This window comes from Antechinus flavipes, chromosome 4 (genome assembly GCF_016432865.1).
Source record: "Antechinus flavipes isolate AdamAnt ecotype Samford, QLD, Australia chromosome 4, AdamAnt_v2, whole genome shotgun sequence".
NCBI classification, from domain to species: domain Eukaryota; kingdom Metazoa; phylum Chordata; class Mammalia; order Dasyuromorphia; family Dasyuridae; genus Antechinus; species Antechinus flavipes.
The window spans coordinates 97195249-97220065 of record NC_067401.1 but is presented as its reverse complement, the minus strand read 5'-3'; the positions used below and the strand labels follow the sequence as shown (position 1 = coordinate 97220065).

The 24817-nt window shown below is 34.2% G+C and overlaps 1 protein-coding gene across 1 annotated transcript in view; it reads right to left on the bottom strand.

Annotated features, from left to right (window-relative positions):
• TARBP1 (TAR (HIV-1) RNA binding protein 1) overlaps positions 1-23187 on the bottom strand; it is a 70980-nt gene extending 47793 nt beyond the window's left edge. Inside the window, exons 1-10 of the mRNA XM_051993587.1 lie at positions 22055-23187; positions 20407-20504; positions 18821-18890; positions 17217-17365; positions 16064-16116; positions 14363-14460; positions 11387-11522; positions 9221-9317; positions 7975-8064; positions 809-944 (exon numbers count right to left, since the gene is read on the bottom strand). Of these exons, the coding sequence (XP_051849547.1) occupies positions 809-944; positions 7975-8064; positions 9221-9317; positions 11387-11522; positions 14363-14460; positions 16064-16116; positions 17217-17365; positions 18821-18890; positions 20407-20504; positions 22055-23099 (1972 nt within the window). The 5' untranslated portion in view covers positions 23100-23187. The remainder of the gene's footprint in view (positions 1-808; positions 945-7974; positions 8065-9220; positions 9318-11386; positions 11523-14362; positions 14461-16063; positions 16117-17216; positions 17366-18820; positions 18891-20406; positions 20505-22054) is intronic.
• Between the last annotated feature and the right edge of the window lie 1630 nt (positions 23188-24817).

Genomic DNA, 24817 nt, shown 5'->3' with positions numbered 1-24817 from the left:
AAGATGATCTCATGAGGTAGCTCATATCATTTTTTAACAGTTCTGACTATTAGGAAGTTCTTTATCCCTCAGCCAAAATGTACTTCCTCTTCCTAGTAGCTTCCATCATACTGGTCCTAGTCAGGACTTCTGAAGACATACCAATAAGCCAAATACTTCTTACAAATAACAACAGTCCTCTAATTATGTGAAATTAGGAAACTTCCTTCTCTTCTTTAAGCTAACCAACCCTATTTAATCCTAATTAATGAATCTGCTAATTATTCTTTTCTGGATATTAGCTCAAGAGAGATTAAAGAGAAATAATGCTGCCTTTTAAGTTTATAAACAAAACTGTTAACACTTTGATATACAAGGGATCATCTGTACAAATAAAAAAGCTTATATTCCCCAAAGTAGTTAATTCTCAAATCTATTTTTGCAATCAAATATATGTCATTTTAAAATCATTCACATGCACAATGGGAAGCAAAGGAGAGCTCCTTTTAACAAATACCTTTCTCTTTCAGACATTTAAGGAATATAGAAAAATGGCCAGAGTGGTAAACAGACATATAATATAGTGCTGTCTAGTTCTCAGAAAATGCCCTTCTGAAAATGAAGAGTCTAGCAGTGATGGGAACCATTATGCAATCAACCATAGATCAATCAAATACTGACATTTGACTTCCATATTGAACTGAAATAAGTAACTGCTACCAATGAGTTAGCAACTATGTTAAGTCCAAATTTCACTTGCAGAGATGGTTTAATGTCTTCTGAAAATATTTTCATTATACTCATCTACAAAAAATTATGTCCAACTTACCTTCCAAGGAAGGTGACTTAATATAATCTTGCACCAGGTTCTGTACATATATATTTAAGGAACACCTGCCAGAAAAACCAATGCAGCTGGAGATTTCTCCAAAGTAGTTCTCATTAACCCGTAACCAGTCACAGAGCTAAGATATGGAAAAAATTTTAATTATTTCATATATATATAAACAGATAGATAAAATATGCCCTCTAATCTCTATCAAGAAAATAATGGCTTTAATACCTCTTAGAATCAGGAGTTTCACTACATGGGACCATTAATGCAAATCATAACCTCTAAATACTTTAGCTAGCCTTCTTATATTGTTGCAATGCCCAAAAATATTTATCAAACATCATGGCAGGCTTCTCAGGGATGAGATGAGATGCTCAGAACTAAACTCAGCTTGTCAAATGACAAACAGTTCCTCTTCAATAGTTCATAACCAAAGCCTTCCCAGATTGGCAGGGCCTGCCAGAACTTATACTCCACTAGATAGCTTTCAGTAACCTCTATACTCAGATGAATTCAAAAGAGAATCAGAAGAATTCAGTCTGGGATGAAAAAAATTTTTATAATCTAGACCTGTGACTTCATTGGTACAGAAAACTCCCAATAAAGAAACTCTCTCTGCAAATGCAGATCATCTCCTTTTCTGCAGTTTATAATTTTAGCGAGGTATTCAGAAGATAGTTAATTCACCCTGGGTCACTCCGTCAGATTGAGTCCCAGATGAGAACTGAACTCAGGTCTGATTGTAAGACTGCTTCTCATGATTTTCATTAAATAAGGAAAATCTAAATTTCAAAAATTACATATTTAAGAAACATGACAAATGCACACTAATTTACTAAATATAATTTTAAAGAATATTTACTAAGAATGGAGTCTAACAGATACTATACTACAATATGAAAAAGAAATACATAGCTCAAATAGTAAATGCCATACAATAAAACAATTAAAAGAGAAGCAGGTATCTTTCACAAATAAGACTAGAGGGAAAAATCTTAGCCAAATCTACAAAGGAACCCTCCAGAGACTCTCGTCTAGGACTTTCACTACAATACTCTATCTAAAGTATTCTATTTTTTCCACCCCCAATCTTTATAAGGTTCCTTTTAAATGCAACCCTAGGTTGCACAAACATAAACACTGAATATTTATATAAAATAGATATACAAATCAAACATTTGCTGATAATAAATCATAATTGCATGTCTCCCACATTCAGTTATTGAGATCCTACATAGGGTCCCGATCCAGTTTAAGAAGCTTTGCTTCTTAACCATCTTAACCATCAAGCAATCACTATGTATTTATTAAGTACTGTTAATGTGTGATAATGTGCTAAGCAAGAACTAGAGATTCATGTACAAAGAAGCAAATGATTCATACTTGAAATTAGTTTACATCCTAAAGGAGACAAGTACACATAAAAATATACACAACATAAAGTTATTTATTAACTATATATGTACAAAATAGTTAAATATTATGAAATAACTCCATCTTTTCCATCTGCTGCATCTATTCCAGATATATATATATAAATAAAAGACAAGATCTATATGCTACTGTCTGTGGACATCCAATGCATGTCAAAATCTGGACAATAGACATTCTTCACCTATTTGGTTTTTCCCATGAGCATGACCATATTAAAGTCTTTTTAGTAGTTACAGATCTCTTCCAGAAGTCTCTGCAACACAGTTTCATGCAACTAGTAGTTATCTACCAACAGGTATATTTGGAAGATGTTTTCACCCCTTGAGAAATCTTCTGCAACTGGAACTTCATCATGGTGGGGTGACCAACTCATTTTTATAATAAGAGCATCACTGAACCAGTTATAACTGTTGCTGTGCCTTTCAAGTAATTATAAATGATTCTGTTACAAAAGGGCTTTTAGAGGAGTATTTTGCTCCACTGAATCAATTGCTTTTTCATAATTAAAAAAAAAATATATATATATATATATATATAAAAATATATATATAATAAAACACAATAAGATCACAAGGGGTCTAGTTCACTAAATCTTTCATTTTATGGATGAAGAAATTGAGGCACAAAGAGTTAGAACAATGAACAGAGTATCCGGGCTTGGATTCAGGAAGAACTGAGTTCAAATCCTGCCTCAGATAGTTGTGTCACTAGCTGTATTATGCTGGGCAAATTATTCCCATGCATCAGTTTCCTCATCTATAAAACGGGCATGATGATAATAGCACCTACTTCCCAGGTAATTGTAAGGATCAAATTAGATAATAATTGCAAACCCTAAAAATGTCCATATGTGCAAATTTTTAGGAAGTCCAGAAGTAATTTGTCATGTAGAAGGATTTGAACACAAGTCTTCTAACTCTAAACTCACTGTTTTTCCCACTTTGTCACATTTGTCTCTTTAGAATTGTATAAGACATAGATGAGGATCATTCATTCCCTTTCAATCATTTGAAAAATGACAAAAATGTGGACCATTGCTACTACTTTCACAACCTTTTCTTCTCCAGCACAATTCTCTTCTAAGAACACTTTGTTCAATCTGTCTGCTAAACCACCATCGTTGTTCTCTTCAATGCCATTTCGAACTCTCCTATAGGCAAATGGAAGAGTGTAATCCCAGGGTCCAAACATGATAGAGCTATTGTCCTCGATGATTAAACGTTTTATTATAATAATCTTTAGAGATCTTTTCTATTTTTTTTTTCTATTTGTTATCCTCTTACCATTTTCATCTTTAAGTGCCCCTGGAATGAATACTTAGTTGGATTTCTTGGTAAACTTTCTTTAAAATGGTTCCACTGTTCACTATCTCTTTTCTTTCTGAGATGAGATCAGCCTTCATAAGATTTATGAACAAGTTTATGTCATAAACTAGTGTTGCCTTTGGCCACCATTTCTCCTTGTCAAATATATTCTAATACATTTACTTTTTTAAATTTGTAGTTCTTATTTAATATCTTTTAGGACACTTGTGGGAATGAATACTAATCTAATATCAATTTTTATTATTTGCTTTTGACAATATATTTATATATTATCAATAATATAACACCCCCATACTCATTTTCCCAATAAGAAGGTACTGGTATCCTCAATTGTTTTTTTATCACCCTTCCCCTTTTCCTAAACTCCCAATATCTAGTTCTCCTGAGGGAAGAAAATGTAATTTCCTTTCTTTTCCTGCCTTTCTTCTATTCCCTTGATATAATATAAAATTCCTAATGTGTGAATTTTCATACAAAGATCCTATAAGGAAATACAGATAGAGAAAAAAATAATACAAAAAAAGAAAAATTTCATGAGATTTCAAGGGTTTCTTCAGTCATTTCTGTTAGTATTCTCAGGCCTTCTACATTTTTTCCTCTAGAATCAACCCTACATTTTCCTGGCTTTTTAACTTTCTCTAAGTTCTTTCAGATTTCCTTCTTCCTTTTTTCCTTTGCTTCCTCAAGAACACTGTAGACTTCAGGGTGGGATAAGAGGCAGTGAATGAGTTTCTTCAATTTCAAGCAGAGTTCACCTACAAATAAGAAGATTTAGCAGCATCTACTACAAATCACCTTTTCCAAGTTTCAGATAATATGTTAAAACAATTTTTGATAACCACTATTTCAAAGGAAAGATACTTATATATAAAAGAAATAAGTACAAAGTAGATCTTTTCAAAATAATGCTAATTTTGTACCCACTATAAGCCAAAATTTCATGTTAGGGCTACTCTTCTGATTTAAGCCTTACTAAAACAAGATTAAAAATGAACTGTTTGGGATTTTTTTAAACTGCATTTTGAAGAATAAAGTTTGTCATAGATAATATAAATACAATTTAAAAGTGATTTCCTTTTTAAAATACATACCAATAATTAGCTTCATTCATATACGATAATCCCTCATTTATCTAAAGGTTACTTATTCCATAGCCTTAAATCTCTGGGTTATAAATAGAAACTTTAAAAAAGTTATATTAAATATATATATATAAAAGAAATTGGGGCAGCTAGGTGGCGCAGTGGATAGAGCACCAGCCCTGAAGTCAAAAAGGACCTGAGTTCAAATCTGATCTCAGACACAACACTTCCTAGTTGTATGACCCTGGCAAGTCACTTAACCCCGATTACCTCAGCAAAAAAAAAAAAAACAAAAAAAAAACAAAAAGAAAACAAAAAAGAACTAAAACAGATAACTCAAAAGAGTTATCTTTCTCTTGAACTGAGAGAGAGTTTCTGGCACTCATTCAAAGTTTTTATCTTTAAAAGCAGTTTTAATAAATTTGATATCTGCTGTCATACACAGTAAATCACTAACAGATCAAAAAGATTAAAGTGAACAAAGGAATGGAGAATAATATTATAAGCAGGCATTAGGACAGTTTGACACTGAAGGAAGAAACAGAAAAATAATTTTAAAGTCCTAGGAAGTAAAAAAAAAAAAAAAGAAAAGAAAAGAAAATGACAATCTAAGCCATTTAATGTAAAATTAACTCTTCTAAACTCCAGGTCATCACAACATTAAAGAACTATATAACAATACAATAAAGAAAAAAATAAGAATTATTTAATAATGATCATGAATCAATAATCTACTCTTATAATAGAGAAGCATTTAAGGACTATTTTAGAAATATTTCCATCCATTATAGAAAGTTTTAATTAGCCCTCTAATAACTAAATTTTAACTATTTGAAAAATTCCCTTAGGTAGATTTTGAGGGATTTTACATGCCTAAAAAAATTACATTTGAAAATCCAATAATAACAATAGCATTTCTTTTCTTTTCTTTCCTCACTAGTAGGAAGCCAGAGCATAAAAGGCAATGGTGTGCTTTTATCACTAGATGGCAATAAAGAACTAGTACAGCAAAAGGCTACAACTGATGATTCAGATGTTACTACTGATGAATGAGCAAATGAGCTGATAAAACTGAAATGCTTTTGAGGCACTGTAGAATGAACTAATCAGCAAAATCTGCAGCAGTGAAAATCCAGAATGTCTCGATTCTGTTTGGGGAAGCTTCTGAGGAAAAGCATATAAAGCTACAAGCAACACATTTTGAGCAGCAGATGACATGATGGAATCAACCAAAAGCTGAGTCTTTCTGTATTCACACTTTTTTCCAAACTAGCCAAACTAACAAACTAATTATCCTGTAGCTTTCATATTATTGTTTATGCAGGTCTTTATCTCTTTTCCACAGGCAAGCTCTGATATACCACTTATAACAATCCATGCTTCAATGGCATATCATTATTTCATGTCCTTGAACTGGCTGTTTTCTCTAAATTTCATCTCTTCACTATTTAAATCAGTCTGTATACCACTGGTTTCAAACTCAAACACAAACGCAGGTCACTAAGCCACACCTAAGTATCCCTGCAAGCTGCGTAGTGATGTGGAAAACCACATATCATCTATGTTTTATTATATTTTTATCTTATTTAATATCTCAATAAAGCTTTAGTGGTTTAGGTCACACTTGGGAGTATTATAGGAAACATAGTTCACAGGCCTCATGTCTGACCCCTCTGCTGCACACCACCACACACTAATCAGTGTCTGTCCACTGGCTATCTTAACAAGTCTAAGCTTCAAGTTCAGGCTTTTAAGTCTTTCAATATTCTGGTCTCCTCTTATCAATATGCTCAGCAATAGCATTTACATAGCACTTTCAGGTTTGCAAAGTGCTTTTCATGTTACCTCATTTGATCCTCACAGCAACTCTGTTAGGTACTATTATCCCCCCTTTTATAAAAACTGAAGCTGAGAATTACTTGCTCACTGTCACAAGGCTACTAAGTGTCTAAGACAGGATCTGAAATGCCCTTAATGGAAGTGCTCAAAGAGAAACCAGTTCAATCAATTTTTAGATCCTGCTCATTCCTTCCTGCTGTCACCTTTGTTCATTCTACTGTGGTATTAAGTCTAATAACTTCCCTCATCCTTTCCATATATCTAAATTCCCCTTATTTTTCAAGGATAATCCCAAACAAGTCCCAATTTTCTCCAGAATGTTTGCTAACCTAAAATCAATGGCCTTTCTTCTCTTAATTCCTATTCCACTTATAGTCTACATTTTGCCATTTATCCATTTGAGTACTATCTACCATGCTCCATAATTGTTTCAAGACTTAGGTTGTTTCCCCAATTCAATTTTAGTATCCTCAATACTTCTTTTGTAACCTCCATATTTAAAAAACAGAACACAGAATAGGAACTTAACAAAGAGTTTATATCTGGAAATAAATGTGAAATTTATTCTCTCTCCTCCTGGGAGATTCAAGTCTTCAAATAAGTTCCACTGTTCTTTGAATTTGAGAGTGAAGTAGGTGCCAAACTTCTTTTTTTAAGGTCTTCAAAAGCTGACTTTTATATGAATAAATTTATTCTACTGTTTGTTTTCTTTTCAGTTCCATGGATCTCTCATTTTCTCCCAAATGATTACTTGGCACAAGTTACATTCAACAAGTTCAAAATATGTTACAAAATTTCTTTGAAACATGTAACTAGTTTATAAACTTCTAATTAAATGATAAGCAAACTCCTTGAAACTGCTATCTATGTTTTGTTTAACTTTGTATACTTAGTATATAGTAGGCACTTAAATATTTATTTAATTGAATTAAAATAGCAAAAAGAAAATTCAGAATAAAAGAGCTACTAAATAGCTCAAGACAACTTAATTCCATTTCTAAGCCTATAGATCCTAAGCAACCTTATAGATTGCTCCTTTCCTTTTCCTCTACCCCCAAGATATTTTCCCAAATCCACAACTATAATTAACAATCATGGATGACTTTCCTTTAATCTAAGGAAATATATGTCCCCTCTGAGTATTCCTATCTGGAGTTTTTTCTCTGCAATTTCCATCTTCCTTTGAATCTAACATTTTCCATCATATCTAGGTTATACATAATCAAGTAACCAGAGAATTGCTCACAACTACTGCCTCTTCTTGTAAATATGCCTCTATGCCAAATATTCTCCTCTGTTCCTCTGTAAGAATCTGTAGCTTTAACTACTTAGGGAAGACTATGAATAATAGAACAGAGTTCTATTCTAATTATACCTACCAAAACAATCATTACATTTTGTACAACTGGGTAGAAAGAAATTATTACATATCAATTCTTGTATAATCCCAAAGACCAAATCAATTATTTTCAAGTCTTACCTCTGTCCACAATATAGTACCTCTGCCTAAGGACTCCTCTTGCCTCAAAGACATAAGAAAATTTGAGACATCTGAAAATGAGACCTTTTCCTGGAGAAATATGAAAGAAAATCTTTAACCAAAAAGATTGAAATAGTGTTAATAAGAAAATTACTCTTTTTTAAAAATCAAGTATATGCTTTAACATATTTAACATGTATTGGTCTACCTGCCATCTGGGGGAGAGAATGGGGGGGAAGGAGGGAAAAATTTTGAACAAAAGGTTTGGCAATTGTCAATGTTGAAAAAAATTACCCATGCATATATCTTGTAAATAAAAAGCTGTATTAAAAAAAATCAAGTATATCCAAGGCAATTCCAATAGACTTTGAATAGAAAATGCCAACTGCATCCAGAAAAAGAACTATGGAGATCTAATGTAAATTAACACATGCTATGTTCACTTATTTTTTGTTTTGTTTTGTTTTTTCTCTCACAGTTTTTCCCTTTTGTTTTGATTTTCCTTTCCCAACATGATTCATAAAGCAATGTATATTAAAAATAAATAAATGAATGAATAAATTTTTTAAAAATTCAAGTACACTAGAATTTAAAATACAGCACTACTCTTAAGTCTAAAAATAGGAAACAACTTCTTTAAAATTAGATTTCCCATTTCAATCTAAACAATAAATAATTTTTACATATTATTAGGAGGAAAAGCCAATATATTTGCAAATAGATTAGAAGGGTTTATTCTATTAACTTATTTCCCTTAAAAATGTAGTTACCACTTGTAAAACATCATACCCAAAGTTCTAACTAATGATACTGTTTCTACAACCATCATTTTTAATCACAAAGGTACTGTTCTTTTCTATTTACTTTGTTCATTCTAATGTTAAATGATTTAAAAAAGTATTCTTCTAGGTCTTTCTATTCCTTCGGGGTGAAATTATATTCCTTTAAATGACAGAGAAAGGTGATAAAAAATACCACTCTTATTAAAGTAGTTCTGCTTCCATTTTTAATTTAACCAAATGCAGGGGAGCCAGATACTGTAAGTCCTTCTCTCTGGATCTTTCCATTGCAACAAAGGCAACCATATTTCTTCTTCAGGGATATTAAAAAAAAATTTTGAGAAAAATTCAAACAGAACAAGAGATCTAAAAATATGAGTTTGTTTTTTAAATTTATTCATTCATATAGTAACAACTGGATTTTAAAAGGCTTTTTAACTGAAATACTGAATGAGTAAAGAACTTACCACATCTATCAAATTCATAGCTGTCTGAAGAAGATAGCACTGAGCTGCTCCCCTTAACAGAATCTGATGTGTGATCATAGTACACTGAAGAATATCCCTACAACCAAACAGTCTCTTAAAGTATCCACATTTACATAACTATATAAAACAATCTTTTAAAAAAATGTATATTTCATCTCTCATTTCTTATGCTGAAGCCATCAGTAAGACTGTTTTATCCCTATGATTTTTAATGACGATTTCTACCACCAAAGCTTACTTCCAAACTAAAAACTTATTCTTTATTACCTAGAAACTGATATTTACATAAGCAAAATTATCAAGTAATTTCATAGATCACAGATTTTATGGAGTTAGTTACATTATAGTTAGTTTTATATATATAGTTATATAAATGGCCAATCTAAACCAATTCTTTAATTTTATAGATGAGGAAATTCAGGTCTGGGATAGTTAAGCAACTTGTCCAAGATCAAATGCTAAACAAAAGAGACAGGATTTGAAATCAGATCCTCTTGACTACAATTTCCCTGACTGACCTGGAGGCAGCATTTACTCCACAGAATTAGGTTGACTGTTATCTTTCTTATTTTCATATTTAAATTAAAATTTTATAATTAACTGTTTGACCCAGAATTTCAGTAAGATACAGTAAAAGGTATACTGGCCTTGAAACAAAGAGTTAAGTCTAAATCCCATCTCCAAATTAGTGGGCCAGGGTGACTAGAAAGATGATGTTAATAGAGAAGTTGGGAAGAAAGATAAATGAGTCCTGTTTTAGACTTGGTTTGTTTGAAATGTCTATGGGACATCAAATTTAAGATGGACTGGAATCAAAGAAAGACTGAAGCTAGATACATGGATATGGGAATTATCTGAAGAGAGATAACATTCAGATAAAAGAAGGGCGCCAGGCCAGAAAAGAGCTTTAGGAGACACGCAGTGGTTTGTCCTTCATTCTTAAAGACCATGACATCAGGAAAGTTCTTTTTTAAAAAAAAGGACAGGGCAGGGAATTTGAGAATGAATAACAATGTAAAATTGGGATGGTTCACTAAAGAGTTGAGACAAGAAAGGGAAGAGATAGCTAATCCAGGAGTGATGGCCTGGGAAAAAGAGGTGTGGAAGGGAAATGTAATAATAGAGAATAGGATAGAATTATAAAAAAAGGGAATGATAGAATAATAAAAAATAAGATCAGATGAAGGAATTTCAGAGTTTATGAATAAGGAAGAAGAATATTTGTGGGTGCATGACTATGTGTAGCTTGGATGGAATAGAGGAAAAGGTCATAGGAACTAAGTAGTTTGATGAATTAGGAAGTGTTGAGTATTTGAGATATGGATTATGGCAGGACGTTATGAAGGCAGAAACACTTTCTTAAAAAGACTGAATTCACTAAGAAAGAAGGGAGAATACTGTCACTACAATAATAGCCACTAGGATCTGATTAGGGCAATAAATGTGTTGAGTGTGAAACTCAAAGGAGAGATTGCTTAGTGAAAAAGGTAGAGGGAAAGTCTGAAAGCAGCAACAGAGAGCAAGCGGTATTATAATTCCCCTCCTCCTTTGCTACCCCGTCAGCTGGGCAGTATGAGACAAAGTATATTCAGTATTGGAAAGTGTAACAACAGAATGTTATCATCTGGAGGGATCCAGATTACAGGACCAGAAGATGGAAGGGATGGGAAAGGAAGTCTAACCACTTAACATTTCTTAAGTTTCACATTCCTCATCTATAAAATATGATATGTACGTCAGAGGAGTATTGTGAGGGCAAAATGAAACAATTCATGGAGGGCATTTTGCAAACCTTTTATTATACTATGTACTATTTTACTCAAATACTAATATGCAAAAGTCACTAGTTCTTTTTAAAGTTCTTTAGAAATCTAAAGATCTTTACTACATTATTTATATTAGTCATACATGGAAAAAAGCATATCCAGAATACTCAGCTTTACATTACAGTTTTTTGTTTTGTTTTGTTTTCTTCGGGGCCAAATAAAATACAGATGTGAAAACAAATGGTAATGGTCCCATAGGATCCAATTTTCCAACAGAAAATTGAAACATTTAATTTGTGAAGAAAGCTCAACAAATTGAAGGAAATCTTCACAATGTCCCAGTACATATGATATATGTTCACTGAATATAATTGATTACCTGAGAGCAAGAAGGCCTTCTATCCCGAGTACTTTACAGCGTGGGATATGTGCTAGAGCCCTAGACAGGAATAAAATGGGAACAGCACACCAGTGCCTACTTGTCATCTTCTTAATGAATTTCAATAGAAAACTACCTAAAAGGAAAAAAAATTAATAGAAAATAAGATTTCTAATTTATTTTTCCCATTCACTAGCAAAATTTAGTATTCTGCTTTATTAAAGTTAATTCCAGAATAAAACTAATTTGGGATTTATGTCAAAATTACAAAATTTTAAAGTAATTCAAATTATATTTCTCATATTATTACTTTACAAAGGCAAATCCAGTAACCATGTTTAAGTACTCTGTATACCCAATAACCATATAGAAAAAAATGTAGTTACATATCATATTAACCTCTATAAATGTTACAAAGTTCAATACCAAAAGATAGAAAAAGTTGAGAAAAATGATCCAGCCTATATCCTTCTCCAAAGGTTCATGAATAAACAAATCAAAAAATCAACTGGGAAAAACAATACTTTCTTTGATGAAGTAAACTGAGAACTTTTCATTCCAGAAATTGAAGAAATGAAAATATTACATATATTAAAATAAATTAGAAAAGTATCTGTATATAATCATATATATGTCTTCACACACACACATACACACACACACACAGTATTGTATAATTACCAAATACTGACAACATCTAATATTCATAGTTTTACATTTCAATTATTCATCAATCTTATGGGGAAAAGGAGAACATATTTCTTCTCAGTCTGTTGAATTCCTATTCATTCATTAAAATTCACCTTATACTTATACCTGTTCCCCCTAAGTAATAATGATATTTTCCCCTATTAATCTCACATAGCAAGTATTTTATGCTTCTCTTAAGTTGTTGTATATTATTTTATACTAGTTATTCCCCCCACCACCACTCCCCTCCCTGCTAAGCTATAAAACGTCATGAGAGCAAAAATTTAAATTTTGTAAATCCCACTGCTTAGCACATAGCTTTGATATATATGGCACTTAGTAAATAGGTGTCAAATTACTATTTAATTCATGATTTCATAAAGACACAAATTATATTTATGTAAAAAAGCCACTGAAAATGGCACAGAAACAAATATTATTTAAAGTCTCCTTCTCATCCATCTGGACATAGATACTGAATATATTTTACCCACCTATACTTTTAAGTATTTGTATTTGTTTCAGTTAATACAACTTACTCATTGATTTTACCTTTGGCAACTTTTCCCTCCAAAGCTATCCTATTATGATTTTCTTAGAAAACCAGGATCAAAAGTTATTTAAATCAAAAGTTCATGCCACAAAGTGCTACACTACATTACAATATCAACATCGCACCTCAACACTAGGGAACTCAATTTCTCCTCACTGTTCTTTCTGCTCCATTTTCCTGGCAAGTTCTATATATGACATGACCAGAGCCATTCAACTAAGTGCTTGCTTTTATGCAGTGCTTTAATTTTTGCAAATAGCTTTACAAATATTATCTCATTTAATTCTCATACTAATTATAAAGAATAAAGTGAAAATAAAGCCAAAGAATCCTAATGTCAAGCCTTGGCTTCTTTTAACAGGATATCACCTCCCTGTCAACTCTGTAAACTTTATCTTCCTAACCTCTTGGACTGAAAATCACCTTGGACATTTCCAATTCATTAGCTGTTACATATAGTAAGTCTAATATCTCTATCTAAATTTGGTTCTAGAAAGAGACTACTGTACCAATGATTAATTTTATTAGAAATAAAAATTAAAGGATGCCTCATATGTCAATATGAAAGATAGAATACAAAGGGTTCTTGTGCTAAGCCAACTTAAACATTTTAGTTTCAAAAAATTCCTCAGCCCAGATTCTTTCCTTAACCTCCTTCATTCTAAAAATTAAATGGCACATGGCCTGAAAAGTTAGCTAGCTTTAGAAGTCTTTCATTAATACATGGAAGTATTGTACATAACTGCAGTCATTCTTAGTGAATTACAATATAAGATACCTCTATAATTTTGACAGAAAAAGGATATCCCTAAAGAGCAAGAGAGCAATTTTTCACTCCTGAAACAATATTATTTCATTGTTTTCCTACTAAAATTAGCTATCCTCCAAAATTTGAGGGAATCATTTTTTTTTCAGTTATCTACATAGACATCTCTTAACCCTTTATTGCTCTCACACTGTATACTGAATTAGATCCCTATCTTGTCAATCATACCTCTATATCACATCCTTCTCTCAATTCAAATAGCCACAATCCTATTACATACAAGTCCTTACAATCTCTAAGATGGAACATTAAACTAGCCTCCTAGCAAGCCTTTCCCCACCCCAATCCATCCTTCATAGAATTTTCAAATTAACATTCCTAAAATATGGGTTTGACCATGTTACGTCTTGGCAAAAATCTTTGGTAGTTTCATGTCCCAAAAATAAAATATAAATTCTTTAGCCTAGCATTTAAAAAACCTCCACAATCTGGCTCCAGCCTGACTTTCTAGCCTTATTTCATATTCCCTTCACATAAGCCATGTTTCAGCCAAATAACTAGTAGCTAATTCTCAAAATTCAGTCTTTCTTTCACATCTCCTCATCTGTTATGCAATTTGTCCCACATACCTAAAATGTACTCTCTACTCATCTACAGCACTTCACATCCTCAATTTTTTTCAAGGCTGAGTTCAGGTACTATTTCATGCATAAAAGCTTTACTGAGCCTACTACTTGACTGGTCCTCAAACTAAGTTGTATTTACTAATACTGTCACTGTTTCCTTTCCCTTCCACCTCCCCAACAGCTAGCATATATTCAATAGCATATATCCAAGAGCTAGTCTAGAATGCCTTGTAAATAGATCTAATAAATGCTTGAATTATTAGAAATGAGAATAATTCACATGTTAAAAAAATTAGGAAAAATATTATGTTGATAGAATAAAACACTCTGTTAAAACGTACTCTTTACATCTTCTGAAAGGAGGGAAAGGTAAGTAGCTAAAAATGTCTGTAATTTCATTCCCAAAGGGGAACAGCTTCCTATCTTGTGGCCTGGGGACCTACAATAGAAGGGGAAAAAAAAGATGTTAAAATGATTTCTTCATAAAACACAATACTGCAGTTCATCTAAATGCACTGTGGTACACATCTTTCATGGATTAAATAAAATTAAAGTTTGTTTTCTTGATTACATATCCACTTAGAGGTGGATCAAGATTTCTTAATTATAGACTCAGGATCTTATACTCTACCTTTTGACACTGGATATGGCCTAAGATATTACATAATTATGGCCAATGATATACTATCTTAAATAACTTCTTAATTAAGAATATATATAAATGTTCAACATATAGAAGATATCTTCCAGATGTAAGAATGGAAAAGGAGGCAGATCTGTATAGCAGAATGATTTATGAAATGTAGGCAATCCAGGTACAATACTCTACAAAGAACAGTAAAAGACCCAAGGAAGAAAGCAGAGAACAAATGGAAAAAAGGTCACAGTATGAAAAGGTATGGACAAATTATTACTTGCAAAATTAGAAAGATATCCACACCAATTAGAGCAATCCAATCTAATAAACATTTATTAAGCACCTATTATGTGCTAGGCACTATACTAAGCTGTGGATGACAATGCAAACAAGTAGGGAAGTACATTTGTTGCCAAAATATCATCATCAAAAATTTCTGTCTTGCTAGAGAGAATAGAATAATATTTATGGCCATGACAGATATCAACAATAAATTATTTCTGCTAAAACACTTAGTTGTTAATATTTACTAGTCATTTTTCCTACTATTTGATTCTCCCATCAACATTATCTGTTAATTGAACACATTAGACCACTAGAATCTAAAAGCATGCCATAATAAATGTTTTCCAAACCTTATAGAAAACATTAAGTATCTTCATTGGTTTTACTGCTCTCCAGCTGTCTAATTGCTACAGCAAACTATTCAAGAGTAATGAGTTATTTGAAAACTACAAAATAATTGACACATTAAGACTGCTATACTCTTTATATAGTCATTACATTAGGCTAAATATTAAAATAATTTAGCACATAAAATCCTGAAATAACATTCATTTAACCTAATTATTAAAAAAATTATCAATATTTACAAAGAAAATTACTTTTAAAAGTTGAAAACAGAATTCAGGAATACAAAAAATTTAGAAACTACTCACAATCTCCTCTTATTCCAGATCAGGAGTATTTCTCCCTGATAGTGGGAGGCTGACCAGAGCCTTCACCTTCAACAAAGCCAGACCCAAGTGAGAGCCAAAATCATTGATATGTGGGGGGCTGATGATGATGTAACTTCTAAAAACCAAAAAAGTGATGGGGATATAGGGTGGGGTAAATAAAGATGGAGGGAGACACATACTAAAAAAGGGAGAAGAATGGCAAAAAAAGGAAAAAAGAAATAACAGAGAGAAAAATTTGGGTCTTATTTATTTTTAATTAAAAGGGGGAAAATTAATAAAAGAATTAGATCAAGAAAAGAAAGTAAGGGAAGATTTATGTCCATATTAAAACTAAACATCAATTTAAAGTCAGGCACCCCACAAGATATCTGGCATTGTACCAAACTATGACAAATACATTCTTGGCTTTATTATTATACATCATAATTAAGTATTAGAAGATTTACCTGCCATACAAAGAACTTTCTGAAAGGGCTTCCATTAATGGTCCAATAATAAACTGAAAAGAAAAAAAAGAGACATATGTTGATATTAATTTGTAGTTATAATTTTGAAATCCAGTAAATAACTAGGCTCACTTTGATAAGTATTCATGCTACACAGGAAGAAGGAAGAATTGCCATAAACAAAACAGATCTCTCTCACACTAAAGTTTGACTCCATGGTTAACAGAAGCTGGAACACAATGATGTGCTTTTTAAGCAGATAAATTCTGCCAGAATGATAGTCAGTAGAGCTATTTGCCCACCTGATATAATAGTTTGGGATACTGAGAAGAGGGTTCATATGCTCGTTCAAGAAGCAGGAAAGGAACCTGAAGTAGTAACATGCTGGAATAAAGGCAGTGACAGAAAAAGAGAATAAGGTGCTCAAGAGGAGATTCAAGCCCCTTACCTGGAAGTTAAAGGAAAAAAATGTTAAATTACATCTCTGAAATTTTGCTGGACATTGGTTAAGGTGGTAAATTCACAAACAGATCATAGATTTAATGAGATTAGTAACACAGCATTTCTAAAAATATCATGTTAGATAAATGAAAGGGTGGAGCAAACTTATGGTAAAGCAAAACATCAGTACTTTCCATAAGCAATAAGTTTTCTAAAACGAGAAAGTTTACAAATGTATCTTTAACACTTATAAACTCAGTTTTGTGTCAAAGTCTCTATTTGCATAATTTGTTACATGTAATTACTAAAAAATGTAATTATTATTTAGGATGATTATGGCCCAAAACACTTAAAATGGCTACATTTAAGGAAAAAGTAATAGCTATTAGTTGTTTTGAATCATAGGTATAATATTACTAATAAAACTTATTGTCATAAAATGATGTATATTAGGATATATGTATATCCTCTATATTATTAATACAATAAAACCTTTTTATAATGGTAGATAAGACTAACATCTATTTTAGAAGCTATCTTGCTATCAATTGTCTTTTCCTATAGGTAGTAGCTATGTTTAGAAGGGCGTAATTTGTTTTCCCTAAAATCATGAAACAAGTCATGCAATAATGGTGTTCTAGTAATTCTTTAAGGATAAAAAAGTACAATAGATGTGTTTTGGTCTTCAAGTAGTGGGGACAGAATACATTACCTCAGAAAATCCTGGTGCACCAGGAAGGCCCTTTGTTTCACAAAGCTCCAAAAAGTGTATAATGCCTTCTTTGGTCAAGCTTTTGTTTTCACTTTCAAACATTCTTTTATAAATGCACATATGCCAGGATGGATGAAGAAGCCAACATACTGTCAAAACAAAAGCCCAATTTTGCCTTTGGTACAAATTATCAGATATTAAGTTAAAATACACAAAAATTTTAACATTATTACACTGATCACTAAAGGGTAGAATACCATAGGAAGTGAGTCAGTTATTGAATGCCATTTGATAAAGTTTAATTATCAAGTACCCTCAAATTTTCATTATTAACTGAAGGCAGCCAGTCTTACATTGCAGACATAACTATATAATACTTGGGGAATGCCTACCAAAGAATTTCACTGCTTTGAAGAAGTGTAAGTTTAGAATTAACAGTAAACATTTTCAAAATTCAGTATCTCATATCTATAGAATGTTTTATATTTTATAAAGTACATGCCAACCAAATAACAACCTTGTGAAATAGATATATTAAAATTATTACCCCCATTTTACAGATGAGGAAATCTGAATGAGAATTTGTCTTGACAATCTGTTTTATACACACACACACACACATTTCTGGTTCTTCAGAAATGAATATTTTTATCCTTTAATTCTTTTATAAAACCAATTTTTCAACATCAATTCACACCATATTATAAGTAAATTAGTTCATTATCTGCAATCTACATGAGGAAGCTTTTAAAATAATTTGGCAGCAATAATTTTTAAAAATCATTCAAAGCCATTTGATTTCATATTCCAAGAGCTGTGGGCAAAACATAATACTAAGCGTACCATTTTAATACTAGATAGCTAAGTGAAGTCACACCAGGATTCAATTAAATTCTAGCCCCAGGTGGGACCATAGATTCTTATGGTCTGTGAAAATCCCAATGCATCAGAAAATTACTGCAATAAGCTGAATAAGACTCAATTCCTAAAGGGTCAACCTATTAAAATTGTAATTATCTGAGACAGGTACTAAAACCCATCTAACCCAAGTTAATTCTCATATGTAAACACTATAATATAGTACTTAATCATTCATATGAATACAAAATACTGTTAACTTATGTTTGCTTATTACATTGATGTGAACTCCAATTTTGTAAAAATGTCTCATAAGACTTCAGTAAGAATAACTTAAGCATATTTCTATACATTCTTCATTAAAAAACCATCCTACAATACTGGCTGGCAATAGTTAAGGCCCAACATTTCTACTTTAGATTTACCTTGGAATTCTCTATTCCTGACTAAGAAATCCCAGCTATGTGGTAATCAGGAATAATTATCTATCTTCTGTTATTGTCAGCGCAATAGAAGCAGGGACCCTGACTCATTCTTATGTGCACCCCTCTAACTATAGTGTACTAACATACTTTTTATATATTTGTTCAAGTAAAATGTTTCTAAAGATCCTAAAAACTAACTCACAATTACTGAGGCAAAACCAGATGTTTTAAAGGAATAATGAAGGGATGTAACAAAAGTAATTTTTTAAATTTTTTTAAAACTTAGGAATAAATCACCTTCTTGAAAAGGGAAACCATTACCTTTTTCCTCTGAAATTGCATAGTCAAATAAACTGTTTAGCTTTGGTAAGACAGGTTTTATAACATGTATCTGAAATATAAAGACAAAAAGTTTTGTAATTGAGGAAAAATCACATCCAAAAACTGATTTAGGTATAGTCTCATAACAACAATATTACATCTTGGCATCATATTGGAAAACTTAAGAATTTAAATGTTATAAACATGTAGCTTCTTTTATGTAGCATACAGGTTCAATCAGAAAAATATAATTATGAAGACCAAATCTGATGTGTGCTTTAGAATAAAAACAACATACAGATTTTATATGCTATTCTGTGTTAATGAGCTTTTACATAAACTACCTTCATTCTCAATTTGATCTCTGATTGCCAATAGCACTGTGATGTAGATAGACATAATAGATTCAGATTTACAACTGGAAGAGCCCTCAAAGTTAGTCATCTAGTCTAAGACCCTCATTTTATTGATAGGCAATCAGAAAGATCAAGTGATATGTTCAAGCTCATCTGGCTAGCGAAAGGCAGAATAGGCCTTACACCCATTTTAAAGGTGAGAAAACTGAGGCAGATTCCTATATTTTCCCAGGATCACCATGAGCAACAAAATCAGGCCTAACATCCCAAACTCCTAAATTTTAGTGCAGTCTTCTTTCTGTGTAATTTTATCTTCACAACCTCTGACTCATGAACACAGGAGAATCAAGCTCCCTAAATCACTATTTTACACTGCTGGGAATTCCTAAAATCATACAATGTAAAAACTAGAGAATCTAATTCATTTTACATTTGAGGAAACTAAGGCCCCAAAGTTAAACTACATAACCCAGAGATCATGGACATTGAGTTGGAAAACTAGGAAAGGAACCCAGATTTCAATTCAGTGTTCTTTCCACTATAGCATTTCCTAATACTATTTAAATATGTGTATGTGAAATGCATTTCCAAAGCCAACTATAAACTATTTTAACTTACGGTTTTTTAGATAGTCCATAGAACTGATGCTTTCATCAGCACTTAACAAATTACCTGAATGCATGTAAAATAATGCTATTAGATATACTGTGACTTCTAAGAAATATTGGTATTAAAAAAAAAATCAAAATAACAAAATGGATAAATGATTCATTTAATAATTTAAGCTATGGCTGGTTTCTTTGAACTAAGTATTCCCCTGGTACATTCAATTATTTGTGTATAGATTATTCATTTGGAGAGGCCAAGAATCTAACAATTAAATTTTTAGGAACCAGTGGAAACTGATGTTCAATTACAAAAAGAAAAAAAAAAAACAAGGAAAGTGTTCAGGGAGGGAAAAGAGAAAAGGCAAGAGGAAGGAGAGATACACATTTTCATAATTAAAATGTTAAGTCAAAGAAAGATAATTTCATCTTTTAAAATATTAGCTTTTTAGGGACATGTTTCTATCAAGAAGTGAGATATACCTATCTGTACTTTATCATGCTAAACCAAAGCCAAATTTTGCACTTTCAATCTTGAATGTTGAAAACCTTAAGAATTCATTTCGCTATATTATGGAACTGGTTCCAAAAACCCAATAGTGATAAAAATCATTAAATTATTTACCTGATTTCCTTCCAGAGTTTCCATTATTAAAATATAATTTTCCCAAAACTTCAAGAGTTCTTCTTTTTTCTTATCCAACCACCAAAACAGACTTGGTTCTAATATAATAAAAAGACAGTCATTTTCATCTATTACTAACTTCAAAATATTTGTTAATGATGGTACTTCATATAACAATATCATTAGCATTATGAAAATAATGCTTTCCAGTGTGTGAAAATCTAATGCAAACCCATATTCAAAAGTTCAATAACAGAGGAAGACTTGTCTAAAAAGAATTTATGAAGCAATTAAGAATAATTAATAAATTAAGTCAAGACCTACATCATTCTAACAATTTTCTCAACAGCTTATAACTATAAGTTTGATTAGTAATCTTGTCAGCTAAGTATGTGGACAGTTAGTAAAAAATAATGTGATCTGATTAAAAAAAAAAAAAAAGTTTTGTAAGGAAGTTTTTTAATCCTAACAGCAATTGATAACTGATATACTACATTTACAACTGCACCAAAGGTCCCCTCCAAATGCCCATTATTTATTTCTCAAAAACCCTGTTTGCAATTTATAGTACATTTATGACCAAGCAAGCTTTTCCTGACTACCACTAGCTGTAACAAAATCTGGGAAGTTATTACTCTTTGGAAAGAATATTTCTCCTACTGCTTGCATTTACTCCTTTCAAACAGGAGAGCACATTGCTCACAATCATATGCCAAATACTACCTAGAAAGTAGAAATTCTGATGCAAATTAATAATAAATAAAATCTACTGAATCATTCTCATTGACTCTGTTATTAAACTGTTTCCTTTGATATGTTTGTTAGTGATATTATCTAGCAGCCTCTTACATCCTCTAAATCTCTGGGCAATAATGCTCCCAAGAGAATCACCAGAAATAATTCCATTGGTAACTTGGAGTATCATGAAATGAGGTTAAGGATACTTCTATCTCAAAAGAAATTAAACAAGGAAAAAGTCCTTTAATGTGATGGAGATCCCAAAAAAGACTAAAAAAGAAAATAGTCCATCAGATTTAATATCTTTAAATTTGGCTTCATCATTGCAATAAAAGTTCTATTGTGTTATATTCTGCAGATTTTTATTATACACACCTTTGTTGCCCTTCATTTCGCACAGAAAAAGAATCCTACGAATTCCACTGTTTACAGCAAATTTGAAAACACATTGGGTGTTCCCAAAAGTAAAGTCATCGATCTATTAGGTCATATTCAGAAGGGAAAAATGGCCTAAGAGTTCAGATCTTGTGAAGGGAGGATAAGAGGTGATGAAATCTCAGTTAATGCTGGGTAGCTTAATGTAGAGAACCACTTCTAACACATGCTAGCCATTTCAAATGGAAATATTCCATTAAATTGATATGCAGCCTATTAATGCATCTTTAAATTTATAAAGCGGCAGTATGGTCTGTTTCTGACATATAAACTGTGTGATCCTAGGCAAGTCACTTCACCATGCTCCTTCCCCAACAGCTGCTTAAGATATTTAATTGATGATCTGCATCGGGAGGAGAAAATTGGGTAGGAATCCAAAAAGAAAGAGGCAGGGAGAGTGGGGAAATCGAGGAGCCCCCATGTCCCACCCCCCCACCCCCCAGTTTGGGGTCTGTTTGTGCGGTGAGGCAAGTACCGTTTGCATCGCGGGCCCCACTGCAGCACTCGGCCCCCAGCCCCGCGGAAGTCTCCAGCGCCCTCTGCAGCAGATAACGGGCTCTCTTGCGGCTCAGCCCGTCAGGGTGCACTAGGCCAGCCTGCACCACCCTCCAGAAGCTAGGGCTGCGCCGAGGATCGGGCACCACCTCCTCGGGGGCGCCCCGAACTCCGCCCACACCCGGGGTGGGCAGCAGCCTGTCCGCCAGGGCACTTAGTACTAGCAGCAGCCTGGCGACGCGGGGCGCCGGGCCCAACCCCCTTGGCTCCGGCTCCTCCTCCTCCCGGGGCAGGAGCCCCTCCCACAACGCTCGGAGTGCGACAGCACTGCTTCGACCCAGTGCCGGCAGTAACCTCCCGGCCACCAGCGCCGCCGCCCCTTCCTGGGCACCGGAGTCCTCATCGTCTTCGTCCCCCAGCGCCACCGCCAAGGCCGTCCGGGCCACGCGTTCCAGCAATGCTCTGTCCTCGATAGGCCTCAGGCAGGGGCCCACGGCCACCAGCACCTCCACGGCCTCCTCGGCACCCAGCCCGCCGCGCTCCCCCAGAACTGCTCGGGCCTCCTCCTCCTCCTTTTCCTCCTCCTCTGGGCCCGACGTGGGTCTTAGGGCGAGCAGGTCACCGAGCGCCTCGTACACAAGTCCGACGGCCAGATGGGGGCCCCCGGACAGGCTGGTGCACGCGCGCAGGGCCCCGCATGCGGCCCTCACCACGCGGCGTCGGCGGTCGCGAGGCGCCGAGGATTCCCCATCCGGCGTCCCCGCCCGGCCGGCCCGCAGGCCCCGAAGCAGAGGCACAAGGTGCTCCTCTGCGACCTCTCGCACCGCCTCCTGCATCAACAGAGACGCGGGACGTGCGCTCGCGCCGCCACTGTCCTCCTGCTCCTCTTCTAGACGCTGGAGAAGAAACCGTAACGTTTCAACTCGCTCCGCCGGGGTCGGTGTGTCCCAGACACAGAGCGCCCGGAGCAGGGCGCGGGGGTCCTGGCTCTGGGAGAGCAGCGCTTCGGCTAAGACACCCTCCATTGGAAACGCGCGTTCCCGGCTCGCAGCCGCCGCGACCGCTCTACTTCCCTAGGTCTCCTCAGCGCCGCGTGCGTACGTGCGCGCGCGCTCCCAGGGGTCCTAGGTCAGGGCACGCGCCTGGGACCCAAAGAGGGAGGGGCCTTGCTCCTCCTGACCTTGGGCGTGCGGTTGCTTTTGCCAGGACCCTTTGCATGCATTTTGTGCCCTTTTCTCCAACCAAAAAACTAAATCAGGATTCAGAATCCCCACCTAAACTCGAACTTTGAAACAGAATCTCAAAATATTAGCGCTACAAGGAAACACGTTTGATCACAGGTTATGAGTCCTAGTCTTGAATTAGAAAGTTACATACCAGTTTCAAATGGATAAGTAATAAATACAGTCATTTAATCACTTTTAAATTAACTTTTCTAAAAGAAAGATTTGTACTGCTTAACTCTGTAAACTGCAATATTATGAATGGCGAAGTTAGTTTGGCGAAGACGAAAAGGAAGAGAATAAGCATTTATTAAGTGCCTCTTGTCTGTTAACATCGTTACAAATATCTCATTAGTCCCTTCTAATCTTTTGACGGAGAGGTATTCTGGTCCTATTTTACAGTTGAGGAAACTGAGTAAAACAAGTAATTACCCAAGATCTCCCTTCGAGATACCACCTAGCTGGTGGTATCCAGAAAGATGACAAAACATAATGCTTTACCATGACAACTATCTGAAATTTGCTGGTGGAAGTGGAAATTAGAAAGGTGGTAACCTGTGATAATAGATAATAATAGAAGATAATAATAATAGAAAATAATAACAATAATTAACATTTGTATAACTTACAAGTGTACCAGGCACTGTGTTCTTTCTGTTTAATAAACTTACAGAAAGAAGCAGCAGCAGTGGTGTGGGAGATAGGGTCTGAGTTCAAATCCCTTCTCTGAACACCCAACTCTACATCTGTCATTCCATGATCTTGTGATTGCTGAAGAAGGCACAAGTTAGTGGCAAGAATAACTTCCCAGATTTCCCTGTCACAATTCAATATTGGTTCTACATAAATTGCTACACTATTGAAAGTCTAAGAATATTAAAATATATGCAACTATTGGTTCAAATATCATTTCTATAAGACTCTATATTGGTAGAGTTTGAATACTCCGTACTTGTCTAAGAGGCAGAATTGGATAGTTACCTATCAACATGTAGAGCTATGTGTATATATCTATATGGATTTTGCTGCCTTGCCTCAGTGAGGACCATTGCCCCCTCTCTCTCAGCTTCCTTTTATGTGTGTGCCCTGTTAGAATTCCTCAAGAGTAGGGAATTTTCTTTTTAAGCTTGTACAGTAAGTTCTGCTATGGTATTTTTCAAAGATAAAAATTTGTTCCAACACAATTATGTTAGGGAACATTTTAAGCATAACTTGAATTTCGAGTTTCCTTCTGTACAATTTCTTATAAGAGAATATTGAGAATGCAGAAAAATGTACCACTTCATAATAATTTGGGCAACTAGGTGGTTCAGTGGATAGCGCGCAGCACCAAGAATCACCCTAATTCAAATTTGACCTCAGATGCTGACTAGCTGTATTTCTCTGGGCAAGTCTTTAACAACTCTGTTTCCCTCAGTTTTCTCAATGAAAAATGGAGTTATAATGGATCTATCTCCCAGGATTATAGGGATCAAATGAGATAATTTAAAGTGCTTAGCACAGTGCCTGGTCCACTTGTA